General features: G+C 36.3%; 1 protein-coding gene across 1 annotated transcript in view; it reads right to left on the bottom strand.

Moving 5' to 3' along the window:
• The window catches only part of AGMO (alkylglycerol monooxygenase), a 249,011-nt gene that overhangs the window by 26,728 nt on the left and 194,872 nt on the right, over window positions 1-27,411 (bottom strand). Inside the window, exons 6-10 of the mRNA XM_006832291.1 lie at window positions 22,946-23,012; window positions 17,491-17,556; window positions 17,316-17,395; window positions 8,086-8,220; window positions 6,035-6,151 (exon numbers count right to left, since the gene is read on the bottom strand). Coding sequence (XP_006832354.1) covers window positions 6,035-6,151; window positions 8,086-8,220; window positions 17,316-17,395; window positions 17,491-17,556; window positions 22,946-23,012 — 465 coding nt within the window. The remainder of the gene's footprint in view (window positions 1-6,034; window positions 6,152-8,085; window positions 8,221-17,315; window positions 17,396-17,490; window positions 17,557-22,945; window positions 23,013-27,411) is intronic.

The following is a 27,411-nucleotide window of genomic DNA, read 5'->3' as shown; positions in this document are numbered from 1 at the left end:
ATGAGTTGGAGCTGGCTGGAAGGCACTTAATAGTAACAACAAACATTCAGAAGAGTAGGAAGAAGGGTGGAATGGAAAAAAGAATCACAGGGAGCAAGTAGGATAATTGATGTTACGTGGATGTGATTGCAGTTGTCGAAATGAAGTATATGGTTTGTTTAATATAAAACTGATGATCTGCTTTGTAAACCTTCACTAAATTCACAACAATATTAAGAAAAGTAAATATATAAACTATTTATAAAGCACTTCTTTTAGAATGTCGATGAAATGGTATAATATTTATATAAATGGCAAATAAGAGTTTATTTCTACAAATAAATTCCATGACAATTATAATAAAAGTATCCTAGATCTCCCTGTGCAGAAGAAAGAAGAGTGGTGAGAATTGAAGATACTTGGAATCAATTACTTCAACAGGCTAATGGAACATGTGACTCCATGATTCGGAGACCAGGAGAACTAGATGGAGCTCAGCTACCACTACCAACTGCTCTGAAAGAGATCACATTAGAACTTCCTGGCTAGAGTGTCAGAATGTGTGGAAGAAAAATCAAAATTATATATAAAAAAAGACTGGGTTTACTGGTCAGAAAGAGACTGGAGAAACCTGAGACTAAGGCCTTGACCACCCTACAGGTCTGGAAAGGAATGCACGCTCGTGGCCTAACTTTCAGCCAAACAGTACAAGGGATGGGAAGGTGAGTAGAATGGAAATGGGAGTTACAGGGAGGAATGACTGCTGTTCCAGGGAGGGAATTGCCATAATTGTAACGACACAAAGTGTATTATTTGCTGAATGTAAAACTGATGATCTTGTCTATAAACCTTCAACTCAACAATAAAAGTTGTTTTAAAAAGTATCCTAGAATTATGGTGTTGAATATTAACAGCATCGTTGACTTCCAGAAGAACAAACAAATCAGTGTTGAAAGAAGTATGACCTGAATGATCCTTAGAAGGAGGGATGGCAAGATTTCAAATCTCATACTTCTGCCATGTTATCAAGAGCAACCAGTCCCTAGAGAGAGACATCATGGCACTTTCAATATTCTTTGCCAACACCACAACTCCAGTCTTCCTTATTCATCATCAAATTTTACATGCATATGAAGTGATTGGAAATTATGGCTCACCTTAGTCCTCAAAGTGACATCTAATGGAAGATGGAAATCATCCAACTATATTATTAATATCACATGAAAGTAAAATTTTGCTGAAAATAATTTTTAAATGATTGCAGCAGTGTATCAACAGGGAGCTGCCAGAAATTCAAGAGGATATGGAACTAGGGATAATATTTCTGACATCAGATATATCTTGGCTGAAAGAAGAGACTACCAGAAAAGTGTTTACTGTGCTTTATTGACCACGCAAAGACTTTCAACTGTGTGGATTCTGACAAACAATGGATAACATTGCTAAAAATGAGCATTCCAGAACACTTAAATGTGTCGTAAGGAACTTGTACATAGACCAAGAGGCAGCCCTTAGAAGAGAACAAGGGGATACTGAATGGTTTAAAATCAAGAAAGATGTGTTCCAGAGTTGTACTTTTTCACTCTACTTATTCAATCTGCATGCAGAGAAAATAATTTAAGAAACTGGATTATTTGAATGAGAACATGGAATCAGGATTGAAGGAAGACTCATTAGAAATCTGCTATATGCAGATGACATACCCTGCTTTCTGGAAGTGAAGAGGACTTGAAATACTCACTGATGCGTATCAAAGACTACAGTCATAACTAAGAAGAGCACCTGAATCTAAAGAAAACAAAATCCTGACACTGAAGCAATAAATAACCTCATGATAAATGGAGAAAAGACTGAAGTGGTCAAAGATTTCATTTTGCTTGACTCTGCAATCCATGCTAATTGAAGCTGTTGTTATTGTTATGTGTTATGTTATGTTAATGTTATGTGTTATATTGTTATTGTTATGTGTTATGTATGTTATGTGATATCAAGTCAGTTCCAACTGATAACAATCCTGTGCACAACAGATCAAAACACTGTCTGGTTCTATGACATGCTCACAATTGTTGTTATGTTTGCATTCACTGCTGCTGCCACTGTGTCACTCCATCTCCTTGGGACTCTTTCTCTTTTTCATTAACTCTCCATTTCACCTACTATTCTCTCCTTCTCCAGGACCTGGTCCCTCCTGATGACATGTTTGAAGTATGAGAGACATAATCTTGCTATCCTCATTTCTAAGCAGCATTCAGTTTGCACTACTTCCAGGACAAATTTGTTTGTTCTACTGGCAGTTCATGATACTTTTAATATTTTTCTCCAACACAATAATTCAAATGCATTAATTCTTTTCCAGTCTTCCATAGTCATTGTCCAACATGCATGTGAGATGATTGAAAATATCATGGGTTGGGTCAGGGTCATCTTAGTCCTCAAACTGCATATTTCCTCTTGAACACTTCAAGAGGACTTTTGCAGCACGTTTGTCTAATGCATTATGTCATTTGATTTCTTGACTGTGGATACAAACAAAACAAAGTCTTTGACAACTGTAATCTTTTATCTGTTTATCTTGATGTTATTTATTGTTCCAGTGGTGAATATTTTTTGTTTTTTTTACACTGAAATTCAATCCATATAGCCTTCAGATTGTAGTAGTTAATTTTCATTAGTACCTATTTTAAGTACTCTTCACTTCCATTAAGCATGATTGTATCATCTGCATATTGCAGTTTCTTCCAATGCTGATGCCATGTTCTTCTACAGATAATCCAGCTTCTCAGATTATTTGCTCATTATACAGGTTGAAGAAGTGTGGTGAAAGACTACAACCATGGTGCACACTTTTCCTGAATTTACACCATTCGGTATCTCTGTTCTGTTCAGTCAACTGCCTCTTGGTCTATGTACAAGTTCCTCATGAGCACAATTGTTTTGGAATACCTGTTCTTTGCAATGTAATTCATAGGTGGTCATGACCCACACAGTGAAAGATTTGAACAGTTAATAAAGCACAAATAAACATTTTTCTCTTAGAGTTTTTCTGTGGTGTTGTAAAATAAGCACTGGGCTACCAACTGCAAAGTTGGTGGTCCAAACCTACCAATGGCTTCTTGGATACCCTATACAGAGTTGCTATGAGTCAGAACTGATTTTATGGCACTTAACAATCGACAGAATATCAGAATTATGTTTTAGGTAAATATTCCCCTTTTGATCTTGAATGGTTGCCCATTCCATGGTGAACATATGTTATTAGTGTTGTTGTTCCCCCTATCCACCACTTGGCTGAAAGTTGAGCTCTGAGGGTATGTTTAATGCCCGCCCTGAAGGATGACCAAGAGCCATAATCTTGGGTTCCTCCAGTCTGTTTCTGACCAGTAAGCCCAGTCTTCTAAATAATTTTGAGGTTTCTTCCACATTTTCTCCCATTCTATCCAGGATCTTCTAATGTGGTCCCTTTTAGAATAGTTGGTACTGTTGGCTGAACACCAAGAATTTCTTCTGGTCTCAGTGTTGTGGAGATGGATGTTCACATTTCCATTAGGCCACTGGACTAATTGATACCTAGTGTCTTCAATTTTCATCACTCTTCTTTTCCTCCACACATTGTATCTATTATGGCCAGTCATGAGCTTTTGAGATCCCGATAACTATACACAAAAGAAAGATGTGGAACATTGTCTTTGTGGACCACATTATAATGCTTGACAATGGTGTCCCCTGAGATATGGTTCAAAGACTCCAGGGCCAACATCTCATTCCCTCAAGGTGTTTGTTGATGTGTAAGTTTTCATAATTTTGCCCTGTATGTTCCACCACATTCATGGATATGTTTACAACAAAGGTAAATGCCCATATATAAATATTCTCTGTCAAACCTATGTATACATTTGTGGGTATATTCCCAATGTCCCTCCCATACCCAATCAGCATGTGTATCTTTCCATGTATCTACCAGTAGATCACAGGTGTTGCAGGGTTGTGTATATAATAGTATTATCTCTATTCCCTTTAACCTTTGCACTGCTTTCTACATCTGCCCCTGTGTTCATCGTTTTTCTGCTAACCTCCCTCTTGTATATTGCCTTCTCCTTCATCCAAGTTAACATAAGTTTATCCTGTAGCCAATGAATTACTGTCCCTTCACTCCTATCTCTGGTAACCAGCAAATAACTATATTTTTGCATAAAAAACTTTTCTAGGCTGTTTACAATAGTGGTCTATTACAATATATGTACTTCTGTGATTGACTAATTTCATTCATCATCATGTCCTCCAAGTTCATCCATGTTATGAGGTGCTTCCTAGATCCACAGTTATGCTTCAAAATTGCATAACATTCCATTGTATACATATAAAATGTTTATCCATTATTCTAGTGATTGATATTTAGGCTGTCTCTTTTATGCTGTCATAAATACTGCTGCAATAAACATGGATGTGCAAATATCTATTAATGTCACTGCTCTTACATTTTGAGGGAATATATCAAGTAGAGAGATTACTGTCATACAGTATTTCTATTTCCAACTTTTTGAGGAAATGTCATGCCATTTTACACAGTGGTTGCCTCATTTTACAGTTCTATCTGCAGTGCCAGAAGATGAAAATATTATGAATAGGATTAGAATATTGTCAAATACAGTCAGAATATGAGCACCTCAGGTTGAAAGTAACTCAAAAGGTGAAAAGGGAAGAGCTACCTCCTGAAAGTAGAGGTGACCATGATGATGTGAATGGAGACTTTCATTTGCTGATGGGGCACAACTCAAAATGAGAACTGTTGCAAACACCCATTAATAATTGGATAACATGGAATGTACCAAGTAGGACTCAAAGAAAATTGGAAGTTGTCAAAACTGAATGAAACATATAAAGATCCACATGCTAGCAATTAGTTCAATAAGCTGAAATGGACTGATATTAACCATTTTGAATCTGACAATCATATGGTTTATTATACTGGAAATGACGTATTGTAGAGGAACGGTGTTGCATTCATCATCAAAAGAGCATTTCAAGATCCACCTTGAAGTACAACACTGTGATAGAAAAATATCCATATGCCTACAAAGAAGACCAGTTAATACCACTAGAATTCAAATTTATGCATCAACCACTGAAGACAGTGATGATGATATTGAAGAATCCTACGAACTTCTTTAATGTGAAATTGATCAAATATTAAGATGTATTGATAACTACTGGTGATTGGAATGCAAAGGTTGGAAATAAAAAGAAAGGATCAGAAGTTGGAAAATATGACCTTGTTGACAGTAATGATCCCGAAGAGCACATGATAGACTTTTGCAAGACTGAGGACTTATTCATTGAAAATATATTTGGAAACAGCATAAAAAACTGTTATGCACATGGAGCCCTCCAGATTGAATACACAAGGATCAAATTGACTATATATGTGAGAAGAGACCGTGGGAAAGCACAACATCATCAGTCAAAACAAGGCCTTGTTTTGGTTGATGATACTGCTCATATGTATTTTCAGGCTGAAACCAAAGAAAATTGAAACAAGTCCACATGAGATAAAATACAACCTTAAACATATCCCACCTGAATTTAGAGGTCATCTCAAGAACATATTTGATGTGTTACACACTAATGATCAGAGGACCATGATCAACTGTGTAGATTCTGACAAGCTAAGGATAACATTGTGAAGAATGGATAGTCCACTCATCTGGTTTGTCTTCTGCTGTTTGCATATTTTCAGTTAAGTTTGATGGTATATTTAATGTATGTTTTCCTTAGCACATTTAGGATCCTTTTATTGTAATTGTAATGAAGTTTATTTGTGGTAATAAATTCCTATTTATCACTTAGATCAATATGATACTATGTAATAGACGTTCTAAAAGAAGTGTTTTAGACATAGCTCATCTATTCAGTAAAACTCAGTGAGATACTGAATGTGAGATGTTGCCATGATTAAAGAGACAAACAGAACACAGCCAAGGGAGCTTGCTTTCATTTTCAAATGAAATAAGAGATGATATTTAAATAGCAGTTGCTATTTAAAATGGACATTACTCACAGCTTTATTTGCAAAAGTATCTTCATAAAATGCTAGCATCAAAGCAAATTGAACAACAGCATATATCTTTAGCAGCTGAGATGCTGGAGATGAGAATGCAACTTCTTTTCCAGTGACCTAAGTAGACAAGAGAGAAATCTTCCCATTATATTGTTCCTTAGCATCTTCTTACCGAAATTTACACTAAGTGAGGAAGGGATAAGCAAAAAGCAACCATATAGCTTGATATTCTTTTTCTAAAAACAAAATATCCTTGTATTTATTATTTGCAGAGGAAAATGTCTCAGAGCTTTTTCTTACTTTATGGGCATTGCAGTTTTTGTTTAGTGAGCCTAAAAGAACAATATGGAGTTCCTGATAATACAATAGTGCTCAGCTGCTGACTGAAAGGTTGGGGGTTTGAATTCACACTAAGTTGTTTTAGAAAAAAGTTCTGTGATTTACGTTTGGAAAACCAAACCTACAGAGCACAGTTCTAATCAAACACACCTGAGGTTGCCAGGAATCGTCACGGACTCAACAGCAACTGGCTTGGTTGTGGTTTAAAGCACAGTTTGAAAATTGATTGAGCAATATATACTGATAATGATGCCAAAGTAAACAGGTTTGATCTTTTCCCATTTATTTATTTATAACTATGATCTAACTATGTATAACTAAGTAAAGCAAAGCAGATGAAAAGTGTTAAATTAATTTGTGTAGTGTAGTTAATCATACCTCAAAGGGAAACATTTTATTTGGACCAACTCTTTAAAACTACTGAATTTCTCAGAAATACTACATTTTTATTTTTACAAATCAAATTTAGGTGCCCATATTACTTTGAAAAGAATAATTTTGGATTATCTATCTATTGAAAAAATGAAAATATGAATAAATGGAGCACATCTATGTAATATGTTGGGGCTCAAATAAGCAAATAATTTTCACTTTTATCAACTTCCCTGATAAGAGGTTGAAACTATAACCAGAGTGCCTGGGATATACTATCACAGCAGCTTTGGTTACTGAGTAGTAAAATACATTTATTTAGAATGAAATTTTTAGAAAATAATGATATTTAAACAATCTATGTAATTGTATTTCCTTGAAGAATTGCCTAAATTTTATATTCATAGTTTATTTTGCAATACAGTGCAGTTTATTTATTGGTTCTTTAGCATAGTGGATTATGAGCTGAGTTGCTAACTGCAAGATCAGCAATTCAAATCTACCAGCTGTTCTGCAGGAGAAGGACGAGGCTTTCTGCTCCTGTAAAGATTTACAGCCTCAGAAACCCCATAAACTCCTGCTATGGGTGGAACCGACTCCATGGCACATAACAACAACAACATACTAATATTAATGAGATTATTTTGATAAGGGATTATATATTTTAGATGTGTTGGGGGGGGATGTTTTTACATCCCTATAAGAAGGATCACAGATTGAAACTGATTATGTGTGTGAGTCTAGTACTTTAAATCTCTAGATTGTTTACTTTGGCTAATAATGTGATTTCTGTATTTACTCTACTACTATGACATGAATAAAGTTATGTTTTAAGCTAAATAGCCACATCCTTTATGCTGTGTGACCTCAGACTTTCCATTCTGCGCACCTCAGTTTTCTTGAGCAAAATTAAGGTTATAATGAATCTCTATGTTCCCTCCATCTCTGATGTCCCAGGAATCTGTGATTGAGCTTTGTATGTTTATGCAGCATAAGTCTTGCACAAAAACACAAGCCTCTGTTGCTCTGCTCCTTAAACTGTGTTCTTCGTTAAGAGGCAAAGCTTTCCTGGAAGAAGTCTCCTCTATATTGTGCTCTATGCTATGTGTACTCATTAAATCACGGATCATGGATTTACAGCTTCAAGCTCACCAGCTGTTCCTCAGAAACCCTATACAGGGTTACTATGGGTCAGAACTGACTCAATGGCACTTAACAACAAAGGAGCATCATTCTTTTAAAAAAATGGTATGAAGCTATCATCCATTGCATCAAGAATGGCTATTGACCTGAACAGAAGACAAATCCTCAACATCACCAACCCCATGAACTCTACTTACTTCTGGGATTTCTTCACTCAGTCCAAGTCTCGGTTTACCTGGACTCCATCCTGGTCCTTTAAATATGACAGAAAACTTATTGAAGAATCCAGGTGTGGCCCAGAATGTATTCCATATGTATAATAAATGGTGGAACTAGGAGGAATAAAAATATTACTAATTTAAAATAAGAAAAACTTAAGAAAACAAAGTTTAAATTAAACAAATTTTGTGTTTTATTTGATTGTTAAATGTAGGTAACCCCACCTTATGACAGGTTTCAGTTCTGAGAGTTGGTTTTAACATAAGTACAAAAAATCATTTCTGTTTGATTATTATTGCCTTTTACTATAAATATCTTTAATATATGATCTTCACTTGTCTCGGAATTGGCATGAGAACGATACCATCAGCAAATTTTGTTACAACAAAATATGTAGTGCATATTACTAACAACAAGATGTACAAAAACAAAAATGGCTTATAAATATGGTTGTTTACAACTTGAATATATTGTTAGTAGGGTACTACTAGATGTATGTATATGAGGGGGCTTCAAAAATTTGGTAGAAAAAAATGGAAAGAAAAGATTAATGGAAGGCAGCAATGAAGAAATGGGCTGAGACTGACCACATTCCATAGACTCCTGTTAACCTGGAGATGAAAGAGAGAAGAGAAAGGTCTGTTGGTCTGAGGTGTAGTGAGATCTGGAGACTCCTGAGCCCATGGACAAGGACATAGCCACGGAGGGCTAGAGCTGAGAGTGAAGCATCCAGTGATATGAAGTGAGGGGAGATGCACAAGGCTTCCCAAACTTACAGATAGTACCCATTTGACCTAGCTTCGATGGCTGGATTATCAGAACTGGACTAGAGGAAGATTTTAAAAAGGGAAACAAGTGTAAATTGCTACAATTTGATGAACTTGACCTATAACTATGGATGTAGTAGCTCAAGATACCAACTGAGAGGAAAGAAGTCTTCACATCAAGGATCAATCCTATCCCCTCTGTGCACAGGGTAACTTAGACACTGGCTACCTAAAATGGGGTGAGGTACTATAAAATGCCTGGCTTACAAGTTTTCAAGAGCGGATTCAGTTTTAGAGTGTGCAGGGGAAGTTAGAATCCCCACTGAATAGTTTTCATCTTATTTAGATGGGTCTGGTGAAAGGAAGATGGGGATAAGATTCTTATGATTCAATAGTGAGTAACTGTTATTATGACTCATTGTGATTGTCACAACTGTAAAGGTAGAACTTTTGTAACATAAAGAAGGGAGTAGTAAACCTTACATTCCAGGTACATAGGAACCTAGGACCATCAAGGGACAAGAGTGAGAGTGAAATGTGGGACCCTATCCAGAGAAGCAGGGACACAACAGATGGAGGCAGAGATGAGGACTCTAGACTCATGGAAAGAGAAAGGCTTTGTGCTGGAGGCCAGAAAGCATGATTGCAGAACATGCCCTTTGGTTGTTTAAATGATTATATATTCCTGAGTGTTTTGTTGTGTACATCCAAAAAGAAAAATAAATAAATAAGAGGGAATAGAAGCAAATGCTGTTGAATGATGATGCACGGAGGGGATTTTAATTATTGCAATGAAATGAAATATGATAGGATGAGTACAAAACCAATATTCTTCCATGTAAACTATTATTCAATTCACACGCAAAAAAAAAAAAGATAATGGAACTTTTCAAAGAACTTCTGAAGTCCCCATAGAATCCTTTGGTACGGTAACTCCACAATTGAATATCTTCTTTAGTTTTTCACTTTCAGAAATACTGTGTGAGTTTTTCCCTTTGGTTTGCTAACCTACAATCTTTGTACATTTCATTAATAAGCTTTACTTTATCCTCTTATACAGCCCTTTGAAATCTTATTTCAGCTTTTTTTTTTTTTTTTTTTTTTTTTTTTTTTACTTGCTTTAACTTCTCTATATTTGAAAGCAAGTTTCAGAGTCTCTTTTGACATCTACATTCTTCATGTACAATATCCTTGATGTCATCCCATCAAGGATATAGTATATGTATATAGTAATGGTTTATGTTACTGAAAAAATTATTTCCAATGTGTAGATCCTTTGTTTTGCAAAATTCTGTCATGTGATCCTTGACATAGTTTTTTTTTTTTTTTTTATCATAAAGACCATATTTTCCTTCTTTGTTCCCTACTTTTGCATTCTTATCACCAGCAATTATCAATACATCTTGTTTGTATATTTGGACAACTCTCAGACTACAGAAGATAGTAAAAACCTTCAATTTCTTCTTTATATATAGCACTGATGGTCAGTGAGTAAATCTGAAAAATATCTGGTCTTCCTTGTGGACCTACAGATAGTCTCCTATACTGACACTGTTGTACGTCAGCATAGATGTTGGAGTGTTTTTGAAGATGAATGTTATGCCATTTCTTTTTAATTTGTCATTTCTGGCACAATAGACCATATGATTGTCTGATTCAAAATGGCCAATCCAGTCCATTTCAACTCCCTAATACCCAGAATGTCAATCATTATGTGTTCAATTTCATTTATGACAACTTCCAAACTGCCTTGATTCATACTTTTTGTGCATTCTTGTCTGATTACCAATGGATGTTTGCACCTGTTTCTTCTTATTTTAAGGTATGTCATATCACCAAATGAAAGTCCTAAAGGCTTTACACTATCCATGTCATTAAGTTCAACTCTACTTTGAGGAAGAAGCTCTTCCCCACTTTTATTTTGAGTGCATTCTAACTTGAGGGGTTCCTATTCAGGTATTTTTATCAGACAATGCTTTCTGTAAGGTTTCCAAGGTCCAATCTTTTTCAGAATTAGACCTCCAATTCCTTCTTCCTAAACTGTCTTAGTCCAGAAGCTCCATTAAAACCTTTGCTGGTACTTGAAACACCAGTAGCATAGCTACCAGCAGCACAACAAAATGCAAGACAGTACATTGTGACTGACAAGTGGTCATATACACATATGATGTAAGCCAAAAAGTATTGCCACTAGGGTTCCAGTTAATACATTATTTATTACAAACAAAATGTGTTTAAATATGTCTCTGCAATCAGTGGAGGATTACAGATCAACTATCTCAGGTATACATTTGTCCTAGTCTCATTAGGATACCTTCAAAAGAGATATAGTGGCTTCCAAGGGAATCTGCTGGGCCAGTTCAATTTAATATAGAGAAGTTAGCTCAAGAAGTTGTTACAATGGTTTGGGGGGATTTCAAGGGCATAATCTCAATAGATTTTTTCTGAGGACACAGGATGATTTGTCTGTGGCTCATTTGCTCAATATGAAGAAGTTTTAAGAAAATTGAAAACTGCACTGAGGAGCAAAAAGGTCAGAAAGTTATACTGAAGAGTTGTTTTTTTCTTCCCCATAGCAACAACATACCTGCTCATTCATCAAGTATAATAAAGGCTATCTTACAAGGATTTCATTGGGAAACCTTACCCCATTCCAATGTAAAGCCCTGATCTTGCTCTTTCAGACTCCTATGTTCCCAAAACTCAAAAAGCATTTAAAAGAAATATAATTTGGGTCTTTCAAGAATGCCCAAACTATCATTTTTATGTGGTATAAACAAGAGTGTGCAATTCTTCAAGAAAACCTTGTTGTTGTTGTTGTTGTTGTTAAGTGCTGGTCGAGTAGATTCTGACCCATAGCGACCCTGTATAGGGTTTCTGAGGAGCAGCTGAGAGAGATGTAAATACCACCTTCAGAAATGTATGGAGGTGGAAGATAAGTCTAGAAACAATAGGTTCATATTTTGACATTTTTGTCTAATAAAGATTTCTAGAGTTAAAGGCAACAGAGGTAAATACTGTCATGTACACAATTCTTCAGTCATGGTGATCTAATGGTAAACATGAATAGACACAAAGTTGAACAGGAGTGGGAAGGAGAGTGCTCACAAATATATATAGGTTTGACAGAGGATATTTGTATTTGATACAAATATATCCATGAATGTAGTAGAGCATACGGGGGCGGAGGTGATTATGAAAACTTCTTAGACATAAGAAAATACCTTGGGAGACTATGTGCTAGTACTGGGAGCTCAGGACCACAGTCTGAGGGGACACCATGGTCAACTGGCATAACATAGTCGACAAAGAAAACGTTGTAAATTGTTATTTGCTAAGTAAAGACACAGGTCTTAAAAGCTCCTTTTGGCACATCTAAGGCGCTCTGGTAGCGTAGTGGTTATGAATTGTGCTGTGAACCGTAAGGTCAGCAGTTTGAAACTACCAGCTATTCCATGGGAGAAAGATGAGGCGTTCTGCTCCCGTAAAGATTTACAGCCTCGGAAACCCTGTGCAGGGTCGCTATGAGTCGGTTCTGACTCCACAGCACATAACCACCAACCACCAAGGTGCAGTTATTGGTCTTTCCTCATCTGGAGGAAGGAAGAGTGTTTAAAATTAATGGAAACAATTAGCCAAAGAAACATGGGAACATCAGTCTCCACAAACCTGAGACCAGAAGAACTGGGTGGTGCCTGGCTACCACTACTAACTGCTCAGAAATGGATTATATTAGAAGGTTCTAAATAGAGTGAGAGAGACTGTGGAACAAAATGAAAATGACAAAAAGAAAAAGAGACCAGGCTTACTGGTGGAACACCCTTGGTCACCTTTCAGGTCTGGAACTAAATTAGTAGTGTAGAATTCTCAGATAAGGCCTTTTGCTATCCTTCAAGTCTGGAACTGAACTCACCCCCATGGCTCAGTTTTCAGCCAGTCAATAGATAGGTCTATGGAGGGACCAACAGCACTCGTGAGGAAGGTACCCCATAGAATGGTCAACCATTTGAGATCAAAAGGGTAACATTTACCCAAGGACAGAGTTTAGAAGGGTTGGGGAAAAACGGAGGAATGGAAACAAAAAACAGTGACAAAATGGTAAAAATGATGTTACGTTGAGGGAATTTCAATGTATGAGATGGAATGAAGCATGCATGAGATGTTTGAGTGTGGGCTTCAAAAAACTCAGTGAAAAATTCAGTGATTATTTTAATTCCCTTTTTTCACAATCTTTTTGAAGTCCCCCATGTATAAGCCATACATGTGATTAAAATGCATCATAGAAGTAGGCATTGTCCTAGAGGTTGAGTATCAGCTATAGACTCTATGGGTGAGTTCCACTTTATGTTTAGAATAAATTAATTAAGAAAAATGTTTGGGCTTTATGGGTTTTTGTGGTTTCACTTGTATTTTCACTGTCTTTAAACTTCCTGTATTATACAAATAGTTTTAAAAAATTGCTTGAAATATTGCAACACGGAATCTGAAGCAATTAAAGGCCACTGTGGATTTAGGTGAGCATATTTTAATGAAGGGCAAATGTTACATGAAAAATTATCCTTGAAATTTGTAATTATAATGAATGTTTTAAGGAGTTATAAACATTAAAATGCTCATCTATTTTATTACTTTGAAAACTGACTGTACTTATTTTCATCATTTTAGACACAAACCATGAAAAGCGTATGGTACAGGTTTAAAATGCTAAACTATTTTCTTGTCATTTGTCCCAAAATATTCTATAAGGCGCTCTGGTAGTATAGTGCTTACAAGTCAGGATGCTAACCTCAAGGTCAACAATTCAAAACTATCAGCTGTTGCACAGGAGAAAGATGAGGTTTTCTGCTTCTGTAATGATTTACAACCTCAGAAACCTTATACAGGGTCACTATGAGTCAGAGCCGACTCCAAGATACATAACCACCACCACCACCACCACCACCACCACCACCATTCTAAAACTCCAAAGGAGAGTAAAGTGAATGGTCTGGGCCCTAAAGTAACAGCAAATAAACTACAAAAACAAAACAAAAGCCTCCATCTAGTAAGGAACATCCTAAATTGCTTTTGATGGATGTGTCTGACTGTTAGACAAGAAATGTATCCATGTCTAAAGGAATACACACACAACAAACTACAGTATGTGCTTATGTATGTTTAGGAGTTTCTAAGTATCACAACCTGATGAGTTGGCATTTCTGACAATTTAAGTGAGCATGTAGAAGATTAACACTTAGCCTACACAATGAACAAAAATTTCTCGGTGTATTGTTTCTAAACTGGCATCAATTCTACAATGTAGATTACTTTAAGAATACCTTAAAACATTTATTCTGTAATCTCCTGACATATAGTGTTCTTAGTAACACCTAACCAAGTTTTACAATACCAAGAATTGAGAAGAGATATAGTTATCATCTTCTCTTTTGAAGAATTAAAAGATAAATGTCTTATATTTGCAGCATAAAGGCTCTTTTGTAATGTCCTATTTTTAGTAACAAGGGCAGCATAATGTAAGTGTTAAACTGGGTTAAGTAAGTGAGTTAAGACTTGACCTATAGCCACCCTTGAGTATGTTTGTATCTGAGCAATTCTGTGACCTTGGATACATTATGTAAATCCTGGTATTTTAGCTATGTAGTGCTGCTAAGGTAAGATACAACCCAAACCTACTATCTGTGAGTTGATTCTGATCCATAACAGCCCTGAATAGTGTTTTCAAGACTGTAAACATGTATGGTAACAGAAAGCCACATAGTTCTCCCATGGAGTTTGAGCTGCTGACCATTTGGTTAGCAGTTCAATGCTTATTCTACAGTGCCACCTGGACTCCAGGACTAGTATAATAAACATATCATAAATAAGTGGCTTTAACAAACATAAATTTGTTTTCTCACTATCTGCTGTTGTTGTTACGTGCCATCAAGCCTGTTCCGACTCAAAGCAACTCTATGCACAACAGAACTAAACACTTCCCACCTGTGTCATCCTCATAATTTTTGATAAATCTGAGCCTGTTGCTGCTGACACTGACTCGCCACTTCACCAAGCATGATATCCTTCTCCAGAGACAGGTCACTCCTAATAACATATCCAAAGTAGGAGAGACGAAGTCTCACAACCCTGGCTTCTAAGGCGCATTTTGGCTGTACTTCTTCCAACACAGATATATTTGTTCTTCTGGAAGTCCATACTACTTTTATTATTCTTCTCCAACACCACAATTCAAATACATTGATTCTTCTATGTTCTGCCTTATTCATCGTCTGATTTTCACATGTATACGACACAATTGAAAATACCATGGCTTCAGTCAAGCATACCATAGTCCTAAGGCTGATCTTTGATCTTGAACACTTTAAAAAAGTCTTGTACAGCAGATTTACCTAATGCAATACGTCATTTGGTTGACTGGGGCATCTATGAATGTTGATTGTGGAGCCAAGCAAAACTAAGCCTGTGACAACTTCAGTCTTTTCTCTAGTAAGCCTGGAGCACACCTTTCCAGATTTGAAACCATTCAGAATCCCCTTGTTCTGTTCAAACAACTGTCTTTTGGTCTATGTAAAGGTTTGCCATGCGTACAATGAAGTGTTCTGGAAAACCCAGTCTTCATAATGTTACCCATAGTTTGTCATGTTCCACACAATTGAAAGCCTTTGCATAGTAAATAAATCACTAACAAACATCTTTCTGGTATTCTCTCCTTGCAGTCACGGTCCACCTGACATCAGCAATGGTATCCCTGCTTCCACATCCTCTTCTGAATCTGGCTTGAATTTTGGGCAGTTCTCCTAAATTGGATTGTTGTTGTTGTGAAGTGCCATAGAGTCTATTCCGACCCTTAGTGACCCTCTATAGGGTTTCCGAGGAACAGCTTCAACCGCCAACCTTGCAGTTAAAAACAGCTTTACGGTCTGGAGCATTAACCCACAGCACCACACCAGGAGTACTCACAATTTAGGAGATTAGAAGTTAGGTTTCAGGGTGCCAACTCTAGGGAAAGTCTTTTTCTCTCTATTGTCTCTGAAGGAAGGTCTTTATCTCTTTTAGCTTCTGTTCCTAGGCATCTCTCTTCTCCCATTTCAGCTTCTCTTTCTTGATTATTTAATCACTTTTATATCTCAAAAAAGATTGATTTAAGGCAAAAACAGCACTAATCCTGCTTGGTAACTAAAACAACCCATTTCCGAATGAGATTATAAACAAGGCATAGAGGTTAGGATTTAAAACACAGATACGGGAAGGGGCACAATTGAATCCATAATATCGGGGAACTTTGGTTTCATCCACTAAAAATAAGGATAAAAATAGCCACAACTTATTATGTTTTAGTAGTCATTACAATAAATATTGTGTGTTGAGTTCTTGATAGCGCTCTGCACCTAGTAGGAGTTCAACCCAGACCAATTATTTTTCCTCACTTTCTTGACAATTGGAAGAAGTAGGTTTGCAAACTAGACACAACGTATGAGTACATCTGTGCAAGCTATGCACAACTGTTGTACACTGATCTCAAGTTTTTCACACATTTGTATCTTTTTCTCATTTACAAGCTCTGGTAGCGTAGTGGTTATGAATCGGGCTGCTGATCTCATGGTCAGCAGTTCGAAACTGCCAGCCGTTCTGCAGGAGAAAGTTGAGGCTTTCTGCTCCCGTAAAGATTTACAGCCTCGGAAACCCTGTACAGGGTCGCTATGAGTCGGAACTGACTCCATGGATTTTAACAACAACGACACCAAACCCAGGAGTATTTGGTTGGTCTGATGCTGATGGACCTGAGCTCCAGACATTCCTCATTTCTCTAGTGCCAACATTGAGTCCAGTGAACAACCAACACCACATGTCTGACAGAAAACCAGTCTAGTTCAACAAGTCTTAGAGGGTTTGGTAATCTGCATACCTAACCAATGCATAATCCCTCCTGACATTCAGGACAAAGGCCTCATGTTGAATTTCTAAGCAGAGTCATACAGCCTGTATCAAATATTTTCCTTAATGTTGTTGTTCTTGTTGCTAAGTGCTGTCTGACCCATAGCAACCATGTATAGGGTTTCCAAGGAGCAGCTGGTGAGCTTGAACCACCGACCTTGCAGTTCAAATGGCTTTGCAGTCTGGTGCATTAACCCACAGCGCCACACCAGGTACGACTGCTTCTGAATACATGAATATATTTCAGTTCTATTCTGAGAATATGTTTGACGAAGAGCCACTTTTGTTTTCTTTCATTCTAGGTAACAGGCATATTTAAACTGTATCTCGCCTGATTTGATTTGAGTCTCAGAGTTATTTCCAAATTATTTACAATTTAAAAATATTAATATGAAATAGATTTTCAGGAAAAGTAGAATTTTTTGCCTTTCAACAACTGATTTTTTTCTCTTAGCTATGAGATTTATGAAAAGATATAAACTCAGAATGAATAAAGCTAATTACATTACCTGCACCTTGAAGGGTTCAAATGTATTAATGGGATGGGTTAGGCCATATATAACTTTTTCATTTTCTGCCTCAAATGTCCCTGAAAGACAAACATTAATAATATGATTTTTTTTCTTTACTTTCTGTGTATAAAGGAGGTAATTCACTTTTGAAAAATTTCAAACATTTACTTACCAAAAATTCTGTCCCAGATAATCAGAGTACCAGCATAATTTTTGTCTATGCAATAACGGTTTCTTCCTATGAGTCAAAAACATTACAAAGTAAATAAATCAATTTGTGATCTTTGTCTGTTGTTAGGTGTCTGGTATTTTTAGAACACAGTCATAAAATTATGTCTTAAAGAACAAAATGAGTTTTCTGATAATGTCTTTGCTCTGATAACACTATGCCTTGTTTGCTAACAAATTACGTATTCATTTTCTTTATTTTCAGTCATCTTATTAAAAAAGGAAATATAATTATGCATTTTTTTTAACATGAGACAGTTCTAAGTTATTTTTCAGGGCTATAGTATAGATGACTAATAAAAATTAAATCACTCAGGAAAAAATTAATAGGAAATAAAATTAAGGAATAATGAACCTATGATATTTACTTTAATTTTTTATCTGAGTTGTAATCTTTATCTTTTTTTCTGCAACTGCTCCAGGAGGAAAACTTTCTATTTACAATGAGGCTTCACTACTTTTTTTTTTTTTTTTTTTTTTAATCATAAAAGAGCTTTGGGGTCAGCTGCACACATCCACATCCATGGCCCTACATGATCTAAACAATGGTTCTCAATTGGGAATAATTTCTCCCCTTGGGGACATTGCTTGTGGACAATTTTGGGGTCACAACTGGAAAGGGGTACCTGTGGCATCTAAAAGTAAAAGACCAGGACTGCTTTTAAACATCAACGCATAGGACAGCCCTCATGAGAAACAATTGTTGTTAAATACCTTAGAGTTGGTTTAGACTCATAGCCACCCTGTTTAGGGTTTCTGAGGCTTTAAATTTCTGCAGGAGCATAAAGTCTCATCTTTCTCCTGCAGACTGACACCTTGAAAGGTTACCTTATCGCTCAAATCAGTGCTTAACATATGTGGTCCTTATCGTTCACAATCAGTGCTTAACATATGGAGCCATGGTGCTCCCCAAAAAGGAACAATTATTCATTCCAAAATACCAATATTCCTTAGATTGAGAAACCCTGATTGAAAGCAACAGGAGTAAAGGAGTGAGAATGTGTTCTGGTATCCAAGAGAAGAAAACCTTTTTCTTTTCCTTCTCTTTTATTTGTCAATTTTCACTTCCTCACTCGTTGTTGTTAGGTGCCATCTTGTTGGTTCCAACTCATAGCAACCTTATACACAACAGAACACAACACTGTCTAGTCATGCATCGCCCTCACGATGATGTTAAGCTTGAGCCCACTGCTGCGGCCACTGTGCCCATCTATCTCATTGGTGTCTTCATCTTTTTCATTGACCTTCCAATTTACCAAGCATGATGTCCTTCTCCAGAGACTGGTCCCTCCTGACAACATGAGAGAAGTCTGACCATCCTGGCTTCTAAGGACTATTCTGGCTGCACTTTTTTTTTCAGGATAGATTTGTTTCTTTCTTTCAGCAATACATGGCACTTTTAATATTCTTCTCCAATACCATAACACAAATGTATCAATTCTGCCAACTTCCTTATTCATTGTCCAACTTTCACATGAATAGAAGAGATTAAAAATACTATGACTTTGTCAGGCAAACATTAGTCCACAAACTGACATCTTTGCTCTTGAACATTTAAAAAAAGATGTATTGTCCAACAGATTTCTCTAATGCAGTATATCATTTGATTTCTTGACTGCTGCTTCCATGAGTGTTGATAGTGGATTCAAGCAAAATGAAGTCTTGGACAACTTCAATTTTTTCTCCAATTATCATTATGTTATTTATTGGTCCATGATGAGAATTTTTGCTTTCATTCTATATGGAGAAAACCCCAAATTAACATTCTTGGTCTCTCCATCCTCTCATGAAATCTTTCCTGTGAGTGGAGAATGTTGAGTTTGGAAGAGTAAATGAACATGCACAGGTCGACATGTTCTATGTTCTTCTTGTGGGAAATTGTGCATCTCTGCTCCCTGTCATGGGGAGAAAGACTTGCTCCCTTTGGGAAGGTAAATCTGAAAGACCAATGTGATGTCTTGGATACCACACACATACCCATCATCTATATCATCTCAATTCCAACTCACAGCAACCCTATAGGACAGAGTAGAATTGTTCTGTAGAGTTTCTGAGACTGTAAATATTTACAGGAGGCAGACAGCCTCATCTTTCTCCCTTAGATAGGCTGCTTGGTATGAATTGCTGATCTTCTGGATAGCAGCCCAATACTTAACCTGCTGCATCACCAGGCCTTTTTTGCCTTGGGCATGGTTGTTGTTGCTAAGTGCCATTGAGTCAGTTCCAACCCATAGTGACCCTGTATAGGGTTTCTGAGGAGTGGCTGACAGGTTTGAATCATCAACTATATCGTTCAAACTGGCCTTGCAGTCCAGTGCATTATCCTGCAGCACCACACCAGGACTCCTTGGGTAGAGTAATTCTAAAGTCCAGTTTGGGGATGCTAGATTATGTTCATATCAAAGCACATACATCAGTCAACTTTATCAGTTATAAATGTGATGTTTTTTCTCTGTCTAATTTGTATTACTTAAGTTCAGCTAGACTTAGATCAGAAAGAATGATGTTACTTATTGGGCCCTCCAAACCCCTAAAACATAGCATACTTTATCAAAAAACTTGAGAATTAGATAATAAAAATGTTTGAACAACAGCAAAAGGATATATGGGGGGTTTTAAGGAGCCAAAGTGTGGCTTTAGGGCTTGAAAATGGTTTGAACCACAAGGTTGGTGGTTCAACCATACCAGTCATTCCTTGGAAATCCTATACAAGATTACTATGAGTTGTAACTGACTCAATGGCACTTAACAACAACAACAACAACAATGTATTTTTGATGGAAATTTGTAAGTGCTGTGCTGATTAGTTGTTATGTAGTGAAATAATGTAAAATAATGCAATTTTTAAATAACTGAAGAAGGGAAGGAAGAAGAAATTGTTGTCAGGTGACAAAGAGTCGATTCTGACTCACAACAACCCTATGCACAACAGAACAAAGCTACCTGGTCCTGTGTCATTCTCACAATCTTTGTTACCCTTGCGCCCATTGCTGCTGACACTGTGCCATTCTATCTCATTGGGGGTCTTCCTCTTTTTCACTGACCCTCCACTTTACCAATCATGTTGTCCTTCTCCATGGACTGGTCTTTCCTGATAATCTGAGCAAAGTATAAGAGATGAAGTCTCGCAATCCCGGTTTATAAAGCACATTCTGGTTGTACTTCTTCCAACACAGATTTGTTTGTTCTTTTGGTAGTTCGTGGTACTTTTAATATTCTTCTCCAACACCATACCTCAAATGTATCAATTATTCTACAGCCCTCCTTATTCATTGTCCAACTTTCATATGCATTTGAGATGAATGAAAATTCTATGGCTTTGGTCAAACACACCTTAGTCCACAAACTGGTTTCTTTGCTATCAAGCTGCTTAAAGCAGGAGATTTGCCTAATAGAATACATTTGATTTATTGACAGTTGCTACCCTTAGTACTGACAGTGGATCCAAGCAAAATGAAATCTTTGACAATTTCAAGTTTTTCTCCATTTATCATGATGCTACTTATTGGTCCAGTGATCAAGATTTTTGTTTTCTTTACATTGAGGTACAATCCATACTGAAGGTTGTTGTCTTTGTTATTCACAGCAAGTATTTTAAGTCCTCTTTGTTTTCAGAAAACAAGGGTGTATCAACTCCATATCACAGGCTGTTAATAAGTCTTCCTCCAGTCCTGATGCCATGTTTACTTTTGTATAAACCAGCTTCTCAGATTATTTGCTCAACATGAAGAATGAATAAATATGGTAAAAAAAATACAGCCTGCCACACACCATTTCTGATGTTAAACCATGTTTTCTTGGTCTAATTTTGGCATTCTCTGCTTTCAGACAGTTTCCACCTGACATCAGCAATGATAAGCCTAGTTCCACATCCTCTTCTGAATCCAGTTGAATTTCTGACAGTTCTCTGTTGATGTACTGTTGTAGCCATTTTTTAATTACCTTCAGCAAAATTTTACTTGCATGTGATATTTTTTTCCCAATGATTTCTGCATTCCATTGGATCACCTCTATTTGGAATAGGCACAAATATGGATGGCCTCTGATTGGTTAGCGAGGTAGCTGTTTTCCAAATTTTTTGGCATAGATCAGTGAGTGCCTCCAGTGCTGCATCAGTTTGTTGAAAGAAATAGAATATCCTTTTGATGAATCTTGTTTTTTTAGTTTTTCAGATTTTTGGTTCATTTTGTTTTGTGTTTTAAGCAAAGATTTTATATTACTGATATAATCATATACAATGCAAACAGAAAAGAGAATGGATCATAATTGTATAACTTCATGATTCTTTATAAAGTAAGCATAACTATGTCATTATGATGCAAAACAAGAAGTAAAACATTACCAGCTCCCTAAAGGCCTTATTGTATTCAGTCAAACATAATCCTCTCAGGTATAACTGCTATTCTGACTTCTGTTGGCATAATGTTAGATGTTAGGTGCTATCCAGGCAGTTCCAACCCACAGCCACCTTCTAGAGGGTTTCCAAGGAGCAGATAATGAGCTTGAACTGCCGATCTTGCAGTTCAAAAGGCTTTGTAGACTGATGCATTAACTAACAGTGCCACACCAGGACTCCTCTGAAAGCATAGATTAATATTTTTCTGGGAATTTATAATATTTAACAATATAATATTCTTTTATTATATGCTCCTTACTTTCAACATTGTATTTGTGAGATTAATGCATGCCATATGTCATATACTATATGAGATTCATAGAGCAAGCAGTTCAGACATTTTCATTGTTTTAAAAGTTTCTATTTCATGATTATACCACAATATCTTTATCCTTTTAACTGTTTATGAACATTTAAGATTTATTTTCAATTGTAAATAATGCTGATATATACATTCTTGCACACATCTATGGTGTACATTTATGTTATCAGTTAAGCAGCAGTCTTGAAAACATTTAGTTTTAGTTTTAGTTATTGACTAGCAAATGTAGTGTGCAGCGAGTTTGTACACAGAACTTAGGCAGGGACGTTGTTAGGCTGTTCTCCAATACCAAAGGCTTCAAGACTAGGGTTTCTCAGGTTGTAGATAGAAATGGTCCTCAGGTATGGAGGTCAAAGTGTTTATTTCATATCTTCCTTGTAGACATAATATATATAGGCCTTACTTGGTCAACATTGTTTTTCACTACAACTGAACTGAGCTATAGGTGAGAAGGAAAATCTAAATTCCAGATAAAAGAAGTATTATTTTTATTACCTCCCCATCCCCTCCCACAAACCCTACTTGGGAGATGAAGCTTGTCCAGATACAAAGGAAGAAACTATAGTTATTTACATAATGTGTGCTGTTAGACACCTGTGATGAAGTAAAGTAGTGCAAAATACTATCTATAGTTTTTAAATAACTGAAGAAGGAGAGCACAAAGAAATAGAACTTCCTTACCATGATGAACTCTATGATGGCTTGGAGTATTAAGAATCAGTTCCAAAGGACCAAGACTATTGATTACCTGTTTAAACAAAAGGAATACACACACTTAACACTAAATGTATATTGTAATATATATGCAATAAACAATTACTCACACTAAAACCCCACATGTTCTATTAAGAGATATTACAAATGTCAATGTTAGGCTTAGAGAGTGGGAAGACATTTTTCTACCAACTGGAGTCCTGATGTGGTGCTGTGGGTTAATGCTCCAGACTGCAAAGCCATTTGAAATGCAAGGTTGGTGGTTCAAGCTCATTAGCTGCTCCATGGAAACCCTATACAGGGTTGCTCTGGGTCGGAGTCTACTCGACAGCACTTAACAACAGCAAGAGCTCAAGTAAACCTAACAGTAAGCTTATAACTCTATTTGGAGATGGAACACAATAGTGTGGTTAAAAGCTACAGTTCTTCAATTAACTTCCCATATTCTCCAACTATTATGATGTGATTTGGGAAATATATATTGGTCTTTTTATAACTCAATTTCCTTATTTGTAAATGGGAATAATAACAGTATCTATAAGGTATTATAAACATTATCTAAATTACTGTATTCACATACTACAGTTATCAAGGCATACTTCTCTCAGACTTTTATATTCTACCTTTCAACAATAACTTTAATTATTCATGGCAGCAGAACACCAACCACCACTGGAGGAAAAGAACAATATTGTATTTGTTTTCTGGCACACATTTTATCCCATAATGAGCCATGGAGTAAGAACTTACTGCTAATAGTAGGATTTGTGTTTATTTAAATAAAAGTACCATCTCGCCTGGTTTTTACTTGTATATTGTTCTCCTTCCAGTTCTTTCTACACAATTCAAAGTCTGATGCCTTGCTATCAGTTAAGATCTTTCAAGATTTGGTCCCTAACTGTAATATTCTCTCTCATCATTTCCTGTAAGAATCATGCATGCCAAAAACTGTAAATTCTATGATAAATTCTTGAAAATCTATGAGACAGGAAGGGATCATAAAAACATTCAGCAGGCCATGTTTAAAACATTTGGCTTATTATATAATAAATATTGGGTAAATTGAAAATTCTTGTAATCTTTAAGGCATTATTCATTTTCCATCAGCAGTGGCAGATAACAGAATGTTGTGCTTCCTTTGATTCAACATTGAAACTAATTTATTAGAGCTTACCAATGAGAAATTAATATACTGTTATGGTATTTAAAGAAGTGACTCACCTGTAGAGTTAACTTTCATATTAGAAATAAAGGAATAAGTTACATGATTCTTAAGGGGAAAAATGCCACTGGCCGTGATGGCACAGATATGGTCTATAATCATAACTCAATGACCTGCAATGTGGGAAGGAGAGAGGGACTTCTTAAGTTGAAATTATGTTTAAGATTCATAACGATCGAATAAAATGTGTGGGTCTTGCTTAAATACTGATTTGAACCATCCATAAGATATTTTATAGGCAATAAGAGGAAGCTTATTATGGATATTGTTGTTGTTGTTAAGTGCCGTCGAGTCGGTTTCGACCCATAGCGACCCTGTACAGGGTTTCCGAGGGTGTAAATCTTTACAGGAGTAGAAAGCCTCATCTTTCTCCCGCGGAGCAGCTGGTAGTTTCGAACCGCTGACCTTAAAGGACATTATTAAATGATAAAAAAGTACTGCTTGCTTTAAAAAATGGGGAATTATATGCAATTATAGTTTTGTAAGAAAATAATTATTTTTCAGATGAATAATTGAAGTATGCATGACATGAGATCTAGGTTTTGCTTTAATATTTTAGCAAGGAAAGAGAAAAAGATAAAAAAATAGCTGAATGCTAAGGACCGAAATGTAGATGATTGTTAATTAGGGTATTGGAGATATAAAAATCCATCCTATTATTCGCACTACTTTCATGAATGTTTGAAAATTTTTGCAATAAAATTTCAGATGAAAGAAATTCCTACTCTAGTAATATGCAGTAAAAGTCATAATGCATTTTGAAAATAAAGTCCCAAAGACACTTCCAGATTGTAACTTTTAATTTAATAAGGCTTAATCATTTTTGGGAGGGCTATCTCTTACTCGAAAATTTTCTATTTACAATTGACTTGTGAATATGAACAGCTGCCAGGTCTCTACTGCCCTCTGCTTGTGGAGTCTTGTACTCAACTGGGATAGAAACAATGGCAATGGTGCCACAAAGCAATGCTGTACCTTCCATAGTACAGGTACCATCGTCACCTCTCCAAATGGTTCCTCCAATGAGGGGTCACACTCCTAAAAGAGGAAGAGTTCTTGTCTCCCACTTTGCCCATATTCTAAGGCATTCTAAGCTTCCACTATGAAATTGACTGAAATGTTTATGTGCAAAATAATGTGTAATGTAATTGGGGAAAAAATCTGGGATATCATTCTCCATTTAGCGTAGTGGTTACGAATTGGGCTGCTAACCTCAAGGTTGGCAGTTTGAAACTACCAGCTGTCTGCAGGAGAAAGAGGAGGCTTTCTGCTCCCGTAAAGATTTATAGCCTTGGAAACCCTGTACAGGATCACTATGAGTCGGAACCGACTCCATGGTACTTAACAAAAATGAAAAATGTATTCTGAGTTGCAAATAGCAGACTTATCATTAGATTCATATAGCCAAACTGGTTTTCATATTGTTTTGTTTTTTTAAACCCAAGACCTACTTGTAGCTTGTAATTTCAGGAGTTTAAAATGGCAAAACACAGTCTTTCTTTCAGAATGCATTACTATAAATTAAGACAGAAAAGAAAAATGCAACAATATTAATAAGAAATTGTGGTGGTAAGTAGAAAAAGCCTTGTGACTATTTTATTGTATTCTATTGCCTTGTACTTAGTGGAATAATATTTGAGAAAAACAATTATGATGAACGAACAAGAAAGTGAGGTTCCTCAGCAGTTCACAACATTGAAATCTGATGCTTTGCTCAGACTTTTCATCTCTGGCAGAGAACCAGATGGAAACGAGAAAACCATTCTATCCTTGTTTGTCTCTTTGGGACTTAACATGTGTTACAAAAACAAACAACAAAAGGAGGTGGAGGAGACTACAGGGACCAGCTTCTGCTACCCAGATGCATTTCTGATCCCTGGTCTGGGCATGTGTGGAGTCAGATTTAAAGCCACACAACTGGTGAGTGCAATCATATGACTGCAGTGCTAGCTAAGTGCTTTCCTTTCTTGCTTCTTCTTTTTTTAATGTCAAGCTCTTTTACCAAGGAAAATCTTTTGTTCCTGCAGGCTAAAACATGGTAATATCAGCACTGAAAGCTCTTTTTATTTTATTTTTATATTTAAAATTTTAAAGTTAAGTACAATACAGAATCTATATAAGAACAATTAAATTTCCTAGTAGCACCTCTAAGAACCTTGGAATTAGGGTAGACGGATGTCCCAGCAAAACCTCACAGGTAGAGAGTCATTCCAATTCAAAGTTATGGAGAAGTTATCTAACGATAAGAGCTGAACATAGAGACTTATGTATCATCCAATTTCACAAACTCAGCCACTTAGCTATTCAACCACATCTAGCTCTGAACCACTTCCTGAAAGTATATTGCTACAAAAATATTACTTAAAAATAAGTATTTTACTATAAAAAGTATATTACATTTAAAAACACTTCTTTGGATAAAATTTTTTGTTGCGAATTGAGCGATGGTTTAAAGACAAGATCTTCAGTTTTACATTCAACAAATTGTGTACTTTATTTCATGTCAGTGATAGCAAAGCTGTCCATGTAACAACGCTTATTCCACCGTCTCCCTGTGGTTCTTATTAACATTCCACCCTTCTTCTCATACCTTTTCAACTTTGTCCTTAGGTAAAGGTTGCCTTTTTTATCTTAAAAGGTTTACCATTCCATGGTGAGAGTACCTTAATAGTATTGTTGTCCTCCCTATGTACCTATGTAAAGTTTGGCTTAAAATTTTGTTTTAATATTTTTAAATTTAAAAGCCAAGTACTATACACAGACCATACAATCACAACTTTATTTCCTAATAACACCTTTATGAACCTTGAAGTCAGGGAAGACCACCTCAGAGTGTGAGATGATTCATACACTGATGTCCCAGTCAAAGCCTCCCTAGAAGAAAACCATTCCAATTCAAAGTCAGGGAGAAGTCATTTAACAATAAGGGTTGACTGTGAGTTCCATTCCAAACCTGAAGGGTGGTCAAGGGCCATAGCCTGGGTTGCTCCAGTCTCTTTCTGATCAGTAAGCATGGTTTTTTTTTTTTATATATAATTTTAAGTTTTGTTCTACATTTTCTCCCACTTTACCCTGAACCTTCTAAAGTGATGCCTTTCAGAGCAATTGATAATTGTAGCCAGCACATCTAGTTCTTCTGGTTTCAGAATCAGGGTGACTGATGTTCGCATGGCCCATTGGTCCATTGGACTAGTTGATTCTAACATCTTCA

This window comes from Chrysochloris asiatica, unplaced genomic scaffold (assembly GCF_000296735.1).
Source record: "Chrysochloris asiatica unplaced genomic scaffold, ChrAsi1.0 scaffold00006, whole genome shotgun sequence".
NCBI lineage: Eukaryota > Metazoa > Chordata > Mammalia > Afrosoricida > Chrysochloridae > Chrysochloris > Chrysochloris asiatica.
Note: the sequence above shows the minus strand (reverse complement) of the source record. Positions and strands in the feature narration are given on the sequence as shown.